Here is a 16767-nt window from a genome sequence, read left to right as displayed (position 1 = left end):
GCGCGCACACCCGTCCTGTGCATTCACAGTAAGAGCACCTACTCCGTCGCTCACAAACCCCACGTTTGTCCGGCCACCCGCCCCGCTCGCACCCACGCCGTTCCCTGCTGCGCGCTGCCGCAGCGGAAGCCGGAGCACCACCGCGGCGGCCTGAGCCCCCGGGTCGGCAGCGGGCAAGGCGGGGCACCCGCGGCAGGCCGCGCCCCCGCCCCTCGGCCCCGCCTCCTGCCTGGGCCCCGCCCCCGGCCGGCCCGGAGGATGTGAGCTCACTCTCACCTCCCTGCTCCCGACGCCGCCAGGAAGTGTCCGCCTGAGGTCGCGGCCCGCTCGCTGACAACTGGCCGGCCGGGGAGACGGCAGCTCGCCAGGCACCCAGCCCGAGTCGCCCGCCCCGACCTTCCCGGCGCCACACGGAGTAGCTCCTTTCCAAATGGGTACGGAGTGAAGGCGGGCGACAGGGCGGACCCAGCGCCCCCACTCGCAGACTCCCCGCATCTCGGCCCACCGCGCTTCCGGCGGACCACGTGACCGCGCGCGCACGTGTTCCGGCCTCGGCGCCGCTGGCCGGAAGTTACTCCGACCGGCGCCCGGCTGCTGCTCACTGAGAGCCGCAGCGGGCTGGCCTGGGAGGCGGCGGGCCCGGGGAGGGCGCGGAAGCGGCGCGCGCCGGGGGGCGGACAGCGGCCTCGCCATGAACCCCAGGGGCCTGTTCCAGGACTTCAACCCGAGTAAGTTTCTCATCTACGCCTGCCTGCTGCTCTTCTCCGTGCTGCTGCCCCTCCGCCTGGACGGCGTCATCCATTGGAGCTACTGGGCCGTGTTCGCCCCCATCTGGCTGTGGAAGCTCCTGGTCCTCGCGGGCGCCTCGGTGGGCGCGGGCGTTTGGGCGCGGAACCCGCGCTACCGCACCGAGGGGGAGGCCTGCGTGGAGTTCAAGGCCATGCTGATCGCTGTGGGCATCCACCTGCTGCTGCTCATGTTCGAGGTCCTGGTCTGCGACAGAGTGGAGCGGGGGACCCACTTCTGGCTGCTGGTCTTCATGCCGCTCTTCTTCGTGTCCCCCGTGTCCGTGGCTGCCTGTGTGTGGGGCTTCCGACACGACCGGTCCCTGGAGCTGGAGATCCTGTGCTCCGTCAACATCCTGCAATTCATCTTCATCGCCCTGAGGCTGGACCGGATCATCCACTGGCCGTGGCTGGTGGTGTTTGTGCCGCTCTGGATCCTCATGTCGTTCCTCTGCCTGGTGGTCCTCTATTACATCGTCTGGTCCCTTCTGTTCCTGCGCTCCCTGGATGTGGTTGCTGAACAACGAAGAACGCACGTGACCATGGCCATCAGCTGGATTACCATCGTGGTGCCCCTACTCACCTTCGAGGTTCTGCTGGTGCACAGGCTGGATGGCCATAACGCCTTCTCCTACATCTCCATATTCGTCCCCCTTTGGCTCTCGTTAATCACATTGATGGCCACAACCTTTAGGCGGAAAGGGGGCAACCATTGGTGGTTTGGTATTCGCAGAGATTTCTGTCAGTTTCTGCTCGAAATTTTCCCATTTTTAAGAGAATATGGGAACATTTCCTATGATCTACATCATGAAGATAGTGAAGATGTTGAAGAAACATCGGCTCCAGAAGCTCCTAAAATCGCTCCGATGTTTGGAAAGAAGGCCAGGGTGGTGATAACCCAGAGCCCTGGGAAATATGTTCCCCCACCTCCCAAGTTAAATATTGACATGCCAGATTAAACTCGGCTTCTGGGGTGTGCCCACAAGTGGAAGAGAAACCAGATACACACAGAATCCACCTTACTTTGGCCTCCTTGCTCATCCATGCCAAATCTGGAACTGAAACAAGCTCCAGATATCATTTCATGCCTTGTGTGAGATCGACGCTTATCAGAGACTCATCAGTATTCACCAGAGATGTAGGAGGCTGTGTGTGTGTGTGTGCGCCTGTGTGTGTGTGGTGTGCCTCCCTCCATGTGTGAGGAACTTGTTTTGTAGGCTGGTGCTCGCAGAGCTTGCTGAGAGCAGTAAATTGAATTGTTTTGGTAGGTCCTCAAATGGAATAACTACACAGCTGGGTTTTTTTAAAGTGGTACTATACCTATCAAAAGTATTGTTTTGAAAAGTATTTTTATACACTGCAAACGTAAACCTGTATTTCAGATTGTGCCTGTTCTCTTTCCCACCACTTGCATATAAACCTCATAGTTATTTAGTTTTCCTACTGTTAAAGTGGTTTTTCTTTGGGCTTTGCTGATACTGGTCTTTAATAGCCTAATAGGTGAATTTTTCTAGTGCAGTGAATCCATCCATATGTGATATTTATGACTATTGTAGCACTGTAATATGTTGAATTCTAGTTTTGTGCAGTACAGTGTATTATGTTAAAGTATTTTTTTAAGTTTATATGTGAAGATATATGTCTATTGCAGATGTTGTTAAAGACTGCTTAAAACATGAATATGTACCTGGCCTGGGGTCTTATCAGAGCTCTAGGCATGAGTATAGGGATTGAAAATCCCCAAAATCTTCATATTCAGGTGTTAGATGATTCCGTCTGCAGTTTGGAGGTCTCTCTTGGAAGGAGCCACCGTCCTTTGGGAACAGGTGACATGCTGCAGTGTGGTACCAGACCCTAAAGTGACACTTACTCAGCACCTTGAATTCTTCCACACAGGCAAGAACATTTCTTCAGGAACAACCAACGGAAGCACGTGGTTTGTACATTTCTAAGAATTTTAGAATATTAGTTGGCCATGACATACAGTGGTGTTTGTACTTGCCATTGGAAAGCTGGAGAGTGGCCTTAACCGGAAATTGTCAGCAGGATCGAGTACTATTTTAAGTTCCAAAGTTTTTGATCTGGCAGCAACAGGGAAATAATAGTTTAGGTTATCTTTTAAACAAGTACAATGTTTGCTTTAGGTACTGGTGGTACCGGGGAATCAGAAGGGCAAATACCAGATCCTGCGAGAGTAACGTTCTGAGAACAAATAAATGCTTTCAACAGGAGGTTAAAATTAAAAGGAGTATTGATATTATTACTGGGGAGAAGGCTGGAGGGAACCCATTTCTGTTACTAGCAACCTAGTAAAAATGATCTTACCTGGGCTTCATGTGAATTAAGTAAACAATTTACCTGGTGAGAAGACACGCTAGCAGCAAAGCCAGCCTTGGGAACCCAGGTCCCTGGAAGCTTGAGAGGGCCACAGCTCAGTTTAGTCACCTAGAACTGAACTGAGGTCAAGACATGCACACAGTTGGCTTCTGCCAGCGGTCAGGATGTGGGCGGCAGCCCTGAGCAGCAGTGGGTGTGACATTTCAAGAGCGAGGATTCACTCATTCGCTTTCTCAACAAATACTTATTGAGGACCGACTCTGAGCCAGACATGGATGTGCAGATCCATTGGAAAGCAATTCAGACGTGGCCCCGCCTGCACACACGAAGCACACAAAACTGACGGGAAGGTAGTGCTTGTCGCAGCAGCCCTCCTGCTGGAGGGGCCAGGCCAAGAGCAGGGTATGTGGAATGCGTGAGAGGATGCTACTGGCCCCGGGGGAACTTCACCTGGAACTTCAGGCCCGCCTTTGTTTCAGGAGCCCTGCCCCGATTGCCCCTCCACCCCCAAATGATAGCTCAAAGGCCTTGGCTTACACTTCGGTAGGATTTGGGAGCAGAGGAGGAGGTTGCAGGAGGAACTGAAGGGCAGGTTTGGGGGCAGCAGTGCAATCACCAGCACCACAGTTTGAGGCCAGGGGCTTGCTGACACCTAAAACAATCCCTCCTAACCTAGGGGGCCCCTCCCACACTCACCTAGCCCAGCTCCTCTCCTTACCCCAGGTGGCCTGGTGTTGGAAAGCCAGTACCTGGATGTGGTGACAGGCTTGCTCATCCTATCAGGCCTCTTTCCTGCCTCAAGACCATTAAGTGAAAACAGCAGGAGTGACAGGTTGTAGAAGGCTGTTTCATCTGTGAAGTTAACACAGTCTCAGCTGTGCCTGGGGATTTACTTACTTGCTGGTGCAACTCTTGACTACTTACAGCATTTAGCACGTATCAAATTCTCTAACCAGTGTCTCCTGTAAGATGCTTAGTCAGCTTTTACTGCAAAACAACCTCAAAAATCTCAGTGGCCTACCAATTACAAATTTGCGCTCTGGGGCCTTTGGCATTCACACTCCAGGCTGTGGGTGTTGACCAGGTCTCTCCTATGAAGCATCCCGCATCCCTGATTCTATTCCAGGTCCTGGGACAGGAGTAGCCGTCCCTGGGGCATGTCCTTTCTCATGGGAGAAGCACAAGAGGCCAAGCCACCTGCACAAGCGCACCTATAGCCCCTGCTAGCATGCAGTGTATGACAGGTGTACTGTCCTGTTGGTCCAAGCACAAGGCCAAGCCCGACCTCGGGGTGGCCAATTCAAGCCCAAGGAACAATGACACAGTCTGCACAGATGCTGCAAGACAGTTCTAGAGGCTAAAAAGGAATCACAAAATTTGTGGTAGAACATGAATGATTTTCCCCCTATGTTTTATAAACTTTCTGTAATTTTTTAAAAAGTTCATTGTTCAGTACTGTAATAATAATTAGAAGAGAATCCCAGGGGGTGGGGATCTGAGGTGAGATGAGGAAGATCCTGCATTCAGACCCCTCTGTAAAGCGTGGAGCATCCTGGGAAAGCGTGGCATGTCCTGGGGCTCCACTCAGGATGGGTTTATGACAGTGCTGGACTCTGAGGGTTCCTCTGGGAGCCCTGCAGGATGCTCTGGGAAGGCCCAGTGTGGGCACAGGGGCACCAGCTGGGTAGGAAGTGTTGGGAAACAAGGATGAAGCGGAGTCTAGATGAGCCTGGGCAGCAGAGCAGGTGAGGGATGAAGCAGACCCTCCCGCCAGGCCTCAGACCTGGAGAGGAAGCCGTCGGGGGCATCCGGGGAGCCCACATGCTGGCAGGGAAGCCGGCACCAAGCTCAGCGGGCACGTGGGGATCGAGGGGAGTTGTGCTGCCAGAAAACCCAGCAAGGTCGCACCTCAGGGGCCACCTGGTGAGGACACTGCAGCTGCTCCCCCACCACCAGCCACTGCCACCAGAGTGACAGATGCCACCAGTGTGGCCCCTGCTGCCACGAGGGATTCCTGAGCCGTCTGTGTCACAAGCTCAAGATTCAAGTACCAGGAGGGAGATGTGATGAGCAAACCTCAGGTGCGCATTTGCCCTGCAGACCCCAGAACTGATGGGAGGTGATCCGGTCCCTTTAGTGCTGTGAGGAGGAGACCGGACTCAAGGATCTGCCCAGAAGGGAAGGGTGTTGAGATGCGTGACCAAAGCCCGTGACAAAAGTGGATGCGCATCCTCCCCTCAAGCTTATGCTCAACCACGGATCCCCTCCCGTCTGGCAGGACACAGCTGGCCTCACAACCGAGCAGGGCTGCGTCCTCCACTCCTTCCTCCAGGCAGTTTGGAGGCATCGCTTCCTCTCCTTCTGTCATGGTGTCTCTATTCTAGACCGTGGGGATTAAAGTTACCACCACAGCAGGCCTCCAAGTGCGGTCCCCAGTGGTCCACAAGCACCTCCTTCCCCACGACACCTCTGGGGAAGTAGATCCTCCTCATTCTTCAGCCAAGACATGCCTCACATCAGGTGAGATGCAGGCACAGGTCTGAGACACAGCTGCCTTCCACCAAACCAGACGCTAAAGGTTTGCAAAAAACAACGCCACTCCTCTACGCAACAGATTTGTTATTTTTTATTTTAAAAAAGTTAGCATGCAATGGATTTATTGTTTTTAAAAGAATAAATATTTTTTAAAGTCATCGGCTTTCCTGTCTACCATGGTAAACATTGCTACAACTCACATAAAAGCACCTTGGGGTCCTCAGCAATGTTGAAGGGGTCCCGTGACCAAAAACTTTGAGAACTGTTGCCCTGTATTGTAGTAGGGGGAAGACAGAGGAAGGAAAATAAAAATCGGGTGAAATACATTAAAACCTGTGTGCCATGGCAGGGAAGGGGTAGTAAGAGGCACGGGTCTCCCCGTACAGTTCATAGGATGCACCCTCCTCTGCGAGCCTCCACAACCCCGCTGTGCTCCACCCGCACCTTGGGTGGTCGGGTTATGTGACCTGCTGGCATAACTCACACCTTCATTCTGGGAGGGGGGTGGCCTGAGCCCGTTGCTGGTCCTGCTGGTTTTTCATTTAATTTCACATAAAACTAAGAGGGGCCTGGGGGAGCTGGGGGGGGCGGTCTGCCTGAAAGCCTCTCTCCCTTTTGTGGCAGTAACACCATTGTCCCAAGAGTCGCCGCCCCCCCCCCCCCCACCCCGCCCCGCCAAGGGTGGCTGTGTTGGCCAGGGAGAGGGGTGCGGGGGAAACCTCACCGCCAAGGGGAAGTAGGGACAGACAGTCGCCCCCCCAGAGCTCAGGGCCACCTTCTCTGTGTTCTCAGGATGTCCTGTGGTTAAATTCTCCCTGAAGGGCTAGGAAGGGGAAGTGGGTTGCAACACCTCCCTCCACCTGGCGGCTCAGGGCTCCCCAGCTTCCCCTACTCCCGCCACTGCCCCTCCCCTGTGCATGTCACCTGCCTTCGCCCTGTGTCCGGACACCTTGTGCAGAATCTGGGGCCACGTGGTCCATCACATCTCTCATCCCTCCCCAACCCCTGCTGGTCCCCCAACAGCCACGTCGCAGGGGCCAACCCCTCCTGGGCAAGTACCTTCCAGCCTCAAAAGTGCCACCACCCCGCCATTCTCTGCTCCACACCATGACCCTCCCCATCCTCCTGACCTGAGCAACTCTCTGGAGTGGAGATAGGACTGGTCGGATGTGGCTGAAGTGCCACCCCTTGTGACCCCCACCCTGGGCTGCCCTGCCACACCCCCCCACACCCCACCTCCCAACAGCAAGCTTGTCTGACGACAGGATTCTGTCTTGGGGGGTGCAAGGCCTACTGTCCTAATGGTTAAATGCTCTGAGCATCTACTTAAGGCCCCTTCTCCACTCAAGGCCTGACCTGCCCCTCTCCTTGGTCCTTGACCAGCTCTTGTCCTCTTGGACAGGACACCTGAGCCTGGTCTCCCAGATGATCCTGAGGACCAGGCTGGACTCTGCCCCAGGCCAGGGGTGCACGCTGTAACCACAAGGCTCTGAAGCATCAGGAATACCCCTAAGAGCTGAGAGACCAGGGCATTGGCCACCTAGACCTAAGTCCCAGGCTTGGCCCCAACAGGGCCTGAACACCCAGGCAGGGGCCACCATCCTCCTCAGAGGCTTCGGGCAGAAGTCATGGGATGTCCCCGAGACTCTGCTGCCCTACAGACTCTGCTTGAGGACCCTTGTCAGGTGAGAGCAGGCCAGTAGTTCACCCAGCCCTACACTGATGCCTGGGCTGGCCCCAGGGGTCCATGAGAGGGAAAGACCCAGAAAGGAAGAAGGTGCAGACCCCTCCCTCAGGAGGACAGCAGCCCCCCCACACAAGGTCAAGTGGCAGCCATGTGCCCAAAATACAGTCTGAGCTCAGGCTGCCATGAAAGAATACTATAAACCAGGTGACTTAACAACACACATTTATTTCTCACAGTTCTGGAGGCTGGACATCTGAGATCGGTCCTGCTCTTTCAGATTCTGGTGAGGGCTCTCTTCCTGGCTGGCAGATGGCCCCCTTCTCCCTGTGACCTCACGGGGCCAAGAGAGAGGAAGCAAGATCTCTGGTGCCCTTCTTATAAATGGCACTAATCCCATCACAGGGCCCCACCCTCATGACATCATCTAAACCTAATTATATCCCAAGGGCCCCACCTCCGAATACCATCACATTGGGAAGTAGGGCTTCGATTTATGAATTTGGGGTAGGGGGGCAGGGCTCTGGACACACAATGCAGTCCCAGGCGCCCACGAAACATGAAAGGCCCAAAGGCAGGGGGCCAAGACTAACACTCACTCAGCTCACATTTCCTGAGCACCTTCCGTGTACCAAGTGCAGTGATGTGAGATCACAGAAAACATATATACTGGTCTCTGCCTCAGGTCCCTGACACAGGGCTCCTGAAACCCTTGTAAATTCTTAAGTGATAAAAGTACTGGCAGCATCTTTTGTTCTAATGAGGTGACTCTGGGTAGCCCCTGGGTGGGGCTGGTCACCAGAAAGACAAAACCATGATTAGACTAGACGCTTGGAATTTTCAGCCCCACCCCCGTCCTCCAGGGAGAGGAGAAGGGCTGGAAACAGAGTCAAAGGTCAATCATGCCCACGTGAGGAAGCCTGCATCAAATCCACTGGTATGTGGTCGGAGGACTCCCAGCTGGAGGAACCAGGAGGGCGATAGTCCCAGACTCCATGGGGACAAAAGCTCCTGTGCTCAGGACCCTCCCAGACTCAGACCCCACTTCCAGATAAGCGCCCAACCGCAGGTACAGGGGTTAGGACTTGACCAGATCTTTCTGGAGGCTGCAATTCCACCCCAACACGAAGGTCAGGGTGAGCGGCCCCACCTCCAGGAATGAGTGAATCTAAGTTGTATGTGGCCGTGAGGGGAGCAAGGCGGGTGAGAAGCACCCAGAACCCCTCGCAGAGAAGTCAGCTTGGTAACCGGGGTGGGGAGGGCAAAGGTCCTGAAGCCACAGGAAGAGACGGGCAAAGGCCAGCCAGAGTCATGACACACCCGTGCCAGGCACAGCCAGGGGACCTCACAGTGCGTTTAACCGCAGGGTCACAGGGCAGCACTGACCTGGTGCAGACGTGGTTCTAGACCCGCAGACTTCACTGCCTCAACTCCCAAGAGGGCAACCAGAGTCCAAAAGTCTGTTCCAGGCCCCAGTGGTGGGGCCAAGCCCAGGGTCCTCTTGGCGTGGCCTGGACCTTCCATCTCCCTGGACAGAGCAGACTCTGACAGGGGCACACAGGGTCTCACAGCCAGAGGAAGCTGCAGCCTGGGCTGGGGTCTGACTGCAGTGTCAGCCTGTGGGACAACGGTGAGCCTGGCCGGACACGGCAGCCACTCCCCCAGGGGCCCGTCCCCCTGCTGGCCATGGCCAAACCCCGCCCCCCTTCTCCTCCCTCCCCCAATCCTCTCACCCCCCGCCCACAGCAGCCCCAGCGGCACCCCCGCAGGCCCTGCAGTGTTTCCCGAGTCTCCCGCCCCAGCAGCAGCAGCACAGGCAGAGAGGCCAGGACAGCAGAGTGGGCACCAGTTCCAGGCCTCAGTGCAGGGGCATGGGGACCCAGAGCAGCCCCGGCATCTCACCCACCCCCACACTCCCCACGGGGACCCCAGCACCTCTTCCAGCTCAGGGACCATCCTGCTGAGTTTTGATGCACCGGACAGGCTCCGGTTAAAGGTCCACAGCGTGTGGGAAAGGGATGGCCGGGGACCTTGAGAGGGATGGACAGACCAGCCCAGGCAGGAAGTCCCACAAGTCAGCGAGCCTGCCCCTGCTGCCCCTGTGGCTCAGGGGCTGGACAGGCCTCCTATCACCCAGGCACTGCTGGGCCCGCCCTCCCTCCAGCCCTGGAGCAGGTCAGCGCCCACTGCCCCCACCCCAAGGCCTCCTACTGACTTGAGAAAGGAGACCTCTCACAGGGCCTCTCAAGCCACGTTTGGGTCCCTGCAATGTCCCCTGAAGGGCCAGGCGGGAGGCACAGGATTGCACGAACCCTGTCTCATCCCTCAGTCCTGAACGTGCAGGCCTCTCCCCCGTAACCCAGCCCCCACAGGGCAGCTCCCTTTCTGAAAGACTCCCCACACTTACCATCATGACCTGTGCAACTCCTGGCTCCCCCGAAGGCACCCTGGGAGGGCAGAGATGGAGCTGCTTTGGAAAGATTGGCTACTCGATGAAAATCCATCTCCTTCTTTTTCTCCATGAGCTCAGGAAGGACTTGAAGTTTCTGTCAGAGCAGTTTCTACCTCTGATTTTTCTGGCTGCAGTATGGATTTCTCAGTTTGGAGGTTTTTAGTATTATCTTGAAGTAATTTGTTATTCTATCTTCTTCAGGTAATTTGGTGTGCCTTCTGTTTCCTGCTTTTTTGCAACAGTTTTCAAATAAGGGTTGAACTGGAACAAGGGTTCATCTCCTAGGAGGTCTCGGTCATAACATCCCACCCCGAGTTGCCCCCTCCTCGCCTTTCTTTCCGGGTCCAAGTTTGCTCTCTCTTCCCCTCCATCCTCTGGCTTCTTCTGCTTCCCTGAAGACGGGACTGTCCTCCAGAGCATCTTCTAGCGGTGTCTGCAGTTGTTCTTTATTTTGATGGATTTTTGAAGGCTGTTTCAGTCACAGTAACTCGAAATGGGATGTGTTTTCTCCATCTTTCTGGTGAGGCTGGTCACAGCCCAACGTGTCTGAATACCTAGATTTCTCATCTTTCAGGTCTTTTTGAAAATTCTCTATGCTCAAGTAAAGATTGAATTTTCAAGCTCTTTATTACTTGTCTCCAGTGTCTGTGTTGCCTTCAAAAAAGAACAACACGTCGTGCTCGCTTCAGCAGTACATATACTAAAACTGGAACGATACAGAGACGACTACCATGGCCTCTGCACAAGGGTGACATACAAATTCATGAAGCATTCCATAGTTTTAACACTCTGTAATAGCTTACATGGGAAAAGAATCATTAAAAAAAAAAAAAAAAATACAAAATGTCCTATCTTACTTGACTGTAAATCCCAGGACAAGACTGACTTCTCAGCCCACTGATTCAGTTAGCTTGATGACATCTTCAAGGATCCTTCCATCTGCTGCTGCCTTCGTGGTGGCTTCATCCTCAGCCTAGACCCAAGATGCCGCAGCCACTCCAGACGCCAGGTTGGAAACACAAGGGAGCATCTCACCACCAGCTCTCAGCTGAGAAAGAGGAAACCCTTCCCAGCAGATTTCTCCTCCCATCTCACTGGTCTGAACTGGGTGAATGGTGAACTACATTGATGGGTTTTCATTGCAGGATGAATCCTACTTAGTCATTGTCATATCCCTTTAAATGTATTATTGGATTCAACTTGCTCAAATTTTAAGAATTTTTGTACCTGTGCTTGTAAAAGACTTTGGTCTGGAGTTTTCTTGTTGTTAAGTCTTTGTCTAGTTTTAATAACAGGGAAATGCTGGCCTGGCAGAATAAGTTACGCGTATTCCCTCTTCCATTTGTGGCAAAACCGTGTAGAATGAGTATTATGTCCTCCTTAAATGTTAGTTAAAATTCTCCAGTGAGACCATCTGGGCCTGATGTTTTCTTTGTGGGAAGAGAGTTAAGCACAAACGAAGGTGTTTTTGTTTGTTTGTTTACATGTTGTCTTCAGCTCCTTTGTCCTACACTGACAGTAGTGGCAACAGAGACAATATGGGCTACAAAACCTAAAATATTTATATCTGGTCCTTTTGAGAAAAACATCTGCAGACTCCTGGCTTAGTGGATGAAGCCTGAGTTTAAGAGTTGATGGATTAAGCTACATATGAATCTTAGATGTTTTCCTAACTAAGCAAAATTTTGAAGAAAGTTATTTAGTACTAATGAGGCTGTTTCCTTATCTGTGCATTAGAAATACCAACAGTCAATTCCTTCTATAAGGTTTATTTCATCTCAAGCCTAAGAGTATTACCGTAGACTCTTATTTTCTGTTTTCTTTTTTTTCCTTCCAAAATTTCTTTTATAGTTATATGACTACTCAGGTTATCTATTTCTTCTTGAATGAGCTTTGGTAGTTTGTGTCATTCAAGGAATTTTTCTATTTCTTCTAAATTATCTACTATATTGGCATAAAGTTGCATATAACATTCCCTTTTTTAAATTTATTTTTTTCTATTGAATGAAAGATTCTTTAAATTCTACAGGGCTTTACAATTTTCAAAAGTTTCACTGATTTCATACAGTCCCCCTTATTATTCTTCAGGGTCTACTGATTCTGTTATGATGTCACCTTGTTACTTGAAAACTGGTAACACGTTTTGCCTCTTGGTGGGTGTCGAGCCAACAGACACAACCAAGCCAAGATCAGAAGGAAAGATTTATCACTTGCAGCAAGTAAGGAAAACACCAGGGATCTTTCCCAAAGCAGTGTCTCCCGGAACTGCAAAATTGGGGAAATGTTAAGGTAAGAGTACATGCATATTCATGAGGTGGCTTGAGCAGAGAATTCAGCACAGAAGTGGGGCAAAGGTCAACAGAGTCCAAGCTTTAGTTGACTGAAACCAGAGGGTCAACATCACCCTGCCATCTTCCTCGTGGGTGGCTAAGGCTCTGTGCTCCTAAAGCAGGGGGCCTCAGTTCCTACAGAAGAACTCAGAGACATATTGTTTTGTGTCCCCCTTGAGGAGGCACCAGGACCTGCCCCAAGGCTGCACTATTGTTTCTTGGCTGTTCCTCCCTTGTCTCCACATCCCCTCCCTTCCCTGACTAGCAACTGCTTGAACTTGCCCTTTGGAACCCAGGGAAGATCATGGAGGCTGAATGAAGCTTATTTCCTGCAAACAAGAAACAGGGACACAGACAGGCTTTGTACCTGGGAGCCCCACAAGGTCCTGCTCAGTTTCAAATTATTTGTAATTTTTGACTTTTCCCTTTTTTCTCTACTTTTACTCATTAGAAATTTATTAATTTTATTGGTCTTCTCAAGGAACCATCTTTTGGTTACTTTTATTTCCTCTATTATTTTTTGGTTTTCTTTTTCATTGATTACTGCTTTTTTACTATGTTCTTTATACTTTTTTTTGTTTTTTCTTTTAATATTTATTAATTTATTATTTATTTTGGCTGTGCCAGGGCTTAGTTGAGGCACGTGGTATCTTTAGTTGTGGCATGTGAACTCCTACTGGGGCATGCACGTGGGATCTAGTTCCTCGACCAGGGATGGAACCCAGGCCCCCTGCATCAGGAGCACAGAGCCTTAGCCATTGGACCACCAGGAAAGTCTCTCTCCTGCTTATTTTGGTTTCAATTACCTTCTCCTTTCACTCTTTCTGTAAGGTGTAATCTGGTGTCATTGATTTGATACTTTTTCTAATATAAGCATTAAGTGCTATAAACTTTCCTTTGTTTCCTAAGTTAGCTGCAGCCAGGAAGTTCTGGGATTTTGTTTTTAATTTTCATTCAATTAAAAATATTAGTACTTTTTAATTTCCTGTTTAATTTCTTCTTTCACCAGTAAGTCATTTAGAAGGGGGTTACTTTAGTTCCTAAATACTTCAGGATGTTCTAGATATGTCATTGGTTTCTAGTTTAATTGCATTATAGTCAGACAATATACTCTGGATGATCTGAATCTTTTAAAATTCATTAAGACTTGGGGTTGAGAGTGGGGGGGCTTAGGGTTGCATGCGTTCACTCCTTACTGGTGAACTTCAAACATAAGAGTAGGAATCAAAGTGTGAGAAGGGAAAAGCAATGTCACTCACGGGCCGGTTATCTGAATCACCCAGGGCTTTCTAAAGGGGCAACTTCATGGGTGGGGCGGCCTGGTTCTTTAACTGTGTAGCTGGCAATGTGTCTTTGAAATGGATGCCTTAGCAGTGAAAAGTTTAACGTCAGGCACTTAAATTAAAAAAAGGGAATTATAAGGAACTTATACGAGGGGTACTGAAATCTCTAACTGAGGATTTGTACATTTCTCTTTGCGCTTCTATTAGTTTTTGCTTCACATATTCTGTTGTTTACTGAGAAGTCATTTGAGATTATTGTGTCTTCTTGCTGAAGTTATTCTTTTATTATGACCTATTGTCTGTCTTTATTCCTGGCAGTTTTCCTTGCTCTGACTTCAGTGTTTTGTGTTTTATTGAGGTGAAATTCACATAGTATAAAATAAGTCATTTTAAAGTGTACAAGTCATTGGAATTTGGTACATTCACAGTGCTGTGCAGCCAGCACCTCTGTCTAGTGCCAGCATTCTCACATCCCCAAAGAGAAACCGAGCAGGACTCTGTGGGGCTCCTGGGCACAGAAGCCTTTCTGTGTCCCTGTTTCTTGTTTGTAGAAAATAGACTCCAGCCTCCCTGACTTTCCCTGAGTTTCAAAGGGCAGATTCAAACAGTTGCTAATCACGGAAGGGAGGGGATGCAGAGACAAGGGAGGAGTAGCCAAGGAACGATAGTGCAGCCTTGGCACAGGGTCCTGGTGCCCCCTCAAGGGACACACACAACAATATATCTGAGCTCTTCTGCAGAACTAAAACCCCCAACAAATGGAAGATGTTAACTACTTAGCATTCTTCATTCCAGAGAGGATGTCACAGTTTGATAACCTTGAGAATCCCACAAGCTCATCAGGAGACCACCTGAGGCCAGATTAGAGGAGTGCAGGCCCCACACACACCCTGATCCTTATCAGCAACCCTGCCCTTGAACCACTGCTATAAAACTCATCTAATCCCCCCCAAGTTGGGACACAGTTCTGAGAGGCACAAGCCCACTGTGTCCCCCTTTACCTGGCAAAGCAATAAAGCTGTTCTCTTCTATTTCATCCAAAACCCTGTCTTGGCACTGGTGCACAGAAGCCAAGTTTTCGGCATGAAAAGGAGGCTTTTACACCCATTAAGGCACATTCCCCCCACCTCCAGCTCTTGGCAACCACTGATGTGCTTTCTCTCTCTATGGATTTACCTGCACTGAATCTTTCATAGTAATGGAATCATACAATGTGTGACTTGTGTCTGGTTTCTTTCACGCAGCATGATGCTTCCAAGGTGTACCCATGTTGTAGCATGTACTTTATTCCCATCATGGGTGAATACCATTCTGCTGCGCAAACAGACCACACTTTGTTTATCCATTCATCCACCGATGGACACCTGGCAGTGACTTGACTGCTGCTATGAAGCCAAATGTATCTCTGGTGCCTCCGCACCCCAGACTGTTCTTACTTTCTGGCTCCAGGATCCTCAGCTGCTTCAAAGACTTCCCTCTGTCGCCTTGACCATGTCTGCCCTCGCTTCACAGGGCACCAAGCTTCCTAGAGGTCTGACTCTCCCTACCCATCCCCCATGCACACACGCAAGTGCACACACGCACGCACACACGCATACATGTGCAGGCCAGGGAAAGGCTATCTCCTCCAGGGGAGTGGATGGCACGTGTCACACCAAGCCCACATCCCCAGGAAATAATTGATGAACAAGAATGCTTGTTAAGCCAAGGAAACCTCTAGCTTTTGTTTGCCTTTTAAGCAACATGAGAACAGGTTCAAAATTACGCACATTTCTGTAAGCAGCCATTTTGACCCCTCTGGACCCAAATTCCATGAACTGTTTTTCAGAGCCATTTCTACTCCCAAACCCTCACTTTGGGCTCCCCCAAGTCCCCACCAAGTGGCAGCAGAATCCTCATACAGTGTGGGATCACTGACCTTGATCTTCCTAAGGTACCCAGTTTTACCACCACTGTTTATCCACCATCAGCACAAATGTCAACTAAAGCAAAGGGAAAATACATTCCAATATTATTATACAGACAGCTTTGACCTCCCATACCCCCAGGTTCCCTGAACTAAACTTTGAAAACCTCTAGACTGACGCATCTCAAAGTCAGGGACTGAATCATTCTCTCAATGTCTTCCTAATGTTTTATAGGCCCACAGAGCCCCCTGAAAAGTGCAGTTGAGTGAGCACTGGCTAAAGGGTCAGCATCCTTGTGACGCAAGTGTTAGGAACAGCACATGAATGAAGGCTCTGGGATTTGGAAATTAATGTCAAGAGCTCAGAACCCCAAGGCCAGACAAAGACACTGCAAGTAAACTACAGACAAATACCTTTTATGAATATTGGTACAAAAATCCCCAACAGAACACGAGCAAACTGAATTCAGCAGCATATTGAAAGGATCATGCACCATGGCCCAGTGGGATTTAGGCCTGGATGCAAGGTTCAACATACAAAAGTCAATGAATGTAAGACACCATATTAACAAAATGAAAGAAGGTAAAAACACATGGTCGTCTCAAACGAACGAAAAGGCATCTGACAAAACTCAATCCCCTTTCGTGGTAAAAACACTCAACAAAGTAGAAATAGAAGGAAATTGCTTCAACACGATAAAGGTCATAAACGTCAAACCCACTGCTGACATCATGCTCAACAGTGAAAGACCGCAGGCTTTTTGTCTTGTCAGTTCAGGCTGCTGTAACAAACGATGCACAGCTTAAACAACAAACATTTCTTTCCCACAGTTCTGGAGGCTGGGAGCAGGGTTCCAGCCTGGTTGCGTACTAGGCAATGACCCTCTTCCTGCTCTGTCCTCACATGGCCTTTCCTTGGAGCATGTGTCCAGAGAGAGGTATCTTGTCTATTCTTCTCTGTATAAGGGCACCTATTCCATTATGGGGGTCCCGCTCTCATGATCTCATCTAAGCCTAATCACACTCCAAGGGCCTCACCTCCTCACACCGTCACACTGAGGATTACGCCTTCCACATATGAATTTGGGGGTGACACACTCAGTCCATAGTACTTTTCCTCTAAGATTAGGAGAAAACAAGATGGCTTTTTTTTTTTTTTTTTGCCACTTCTACTTAATATTGGAAGTTCTAGCCAAGAAAAAGAAATAAAAGACATCCAAAATCAAAGGGAAGAAGTAAAATTATCTCTGGATGTTCACACGCAAAAGAATGAAGCTGGACCCTCACCTCACACAATGCATAACAACTAACTCAAAATGGATCAAAGACATAAATGTAAGAGCTAAAAAATGTGAAACTCTTAGGAGAACATATAGGGGGAATCTTCATGGCATTGGATTTGATGATGATTTCTTGGATATAACACCAAAAACACAAGCAACACAAGAAAAAATT

At 50.3% G+C, this 16767-nt stretch overlaps 1 protein-coding gene and 1 non-coding gene across 2 annotated transcripts; both read left to right on the top strand.

The window, feature by feature from the left end:
* Window positions 1-141: 141 nt before the first annotated feature.
* TMEM185B (transmembrane protein 185B) lies at window positions 142-5822 on the top strand. Its single transcript, XM_057744019.1, has one exon. It carries the CDS (start codon window positions 692-694, stop codon window positions 1742-1744), a length of 1053 nt encoding a protein of 350 aa, XP_057600002.1. The 5' UTR covers window positions 142-691; the 3' UTR covers window positions 1745-5822.
* A 4647-nt stretch (window positions 5823-10469) lies between these two features.
* LOC130859686 (U6 spliceosomal RNA) lies at window positions 10470-10576 on the top strand. Its single transcript, XR_009055250.1, has one exon. It is a non-coding gene; the product is annotated as a U6 spliceosomal RNA (small nuclear RNA).
* The last annotated feature ends 6191 nt before the right edge of the window (window positions 10577-16767 follow it).

This window comes from Hippopotamus amphibius, chromosome 8, assembly GCF_030028045.1.
Source record: "Hippopotamus amphibius kiboko isolate mHipAmp2 chromosome 8, mHipAmp2.hap2, whole genome shotgun sequence".
NCBI lineage: Eukaryota > Metazoa > Chordata > Mammalia > Artiodactyla > Hippopotamidae > Hippopotamus > Hippopotamus amphibius.
The sequence above is the reverse complement of the archived record's forward strand: the minus strand, read 5'-3'. Positions and strand labels throughout refer to the sequence as shown.

What these genes read in the sequence shown, in the direction of transcription:
- TMEM185B (XM_057744019.1), top strand. Translation starts at nt 692, where the DNA reads ATGAACCCCAGGGGCCTGTTCCAGGACTTCAACCCGAGTAAGTTTCTC.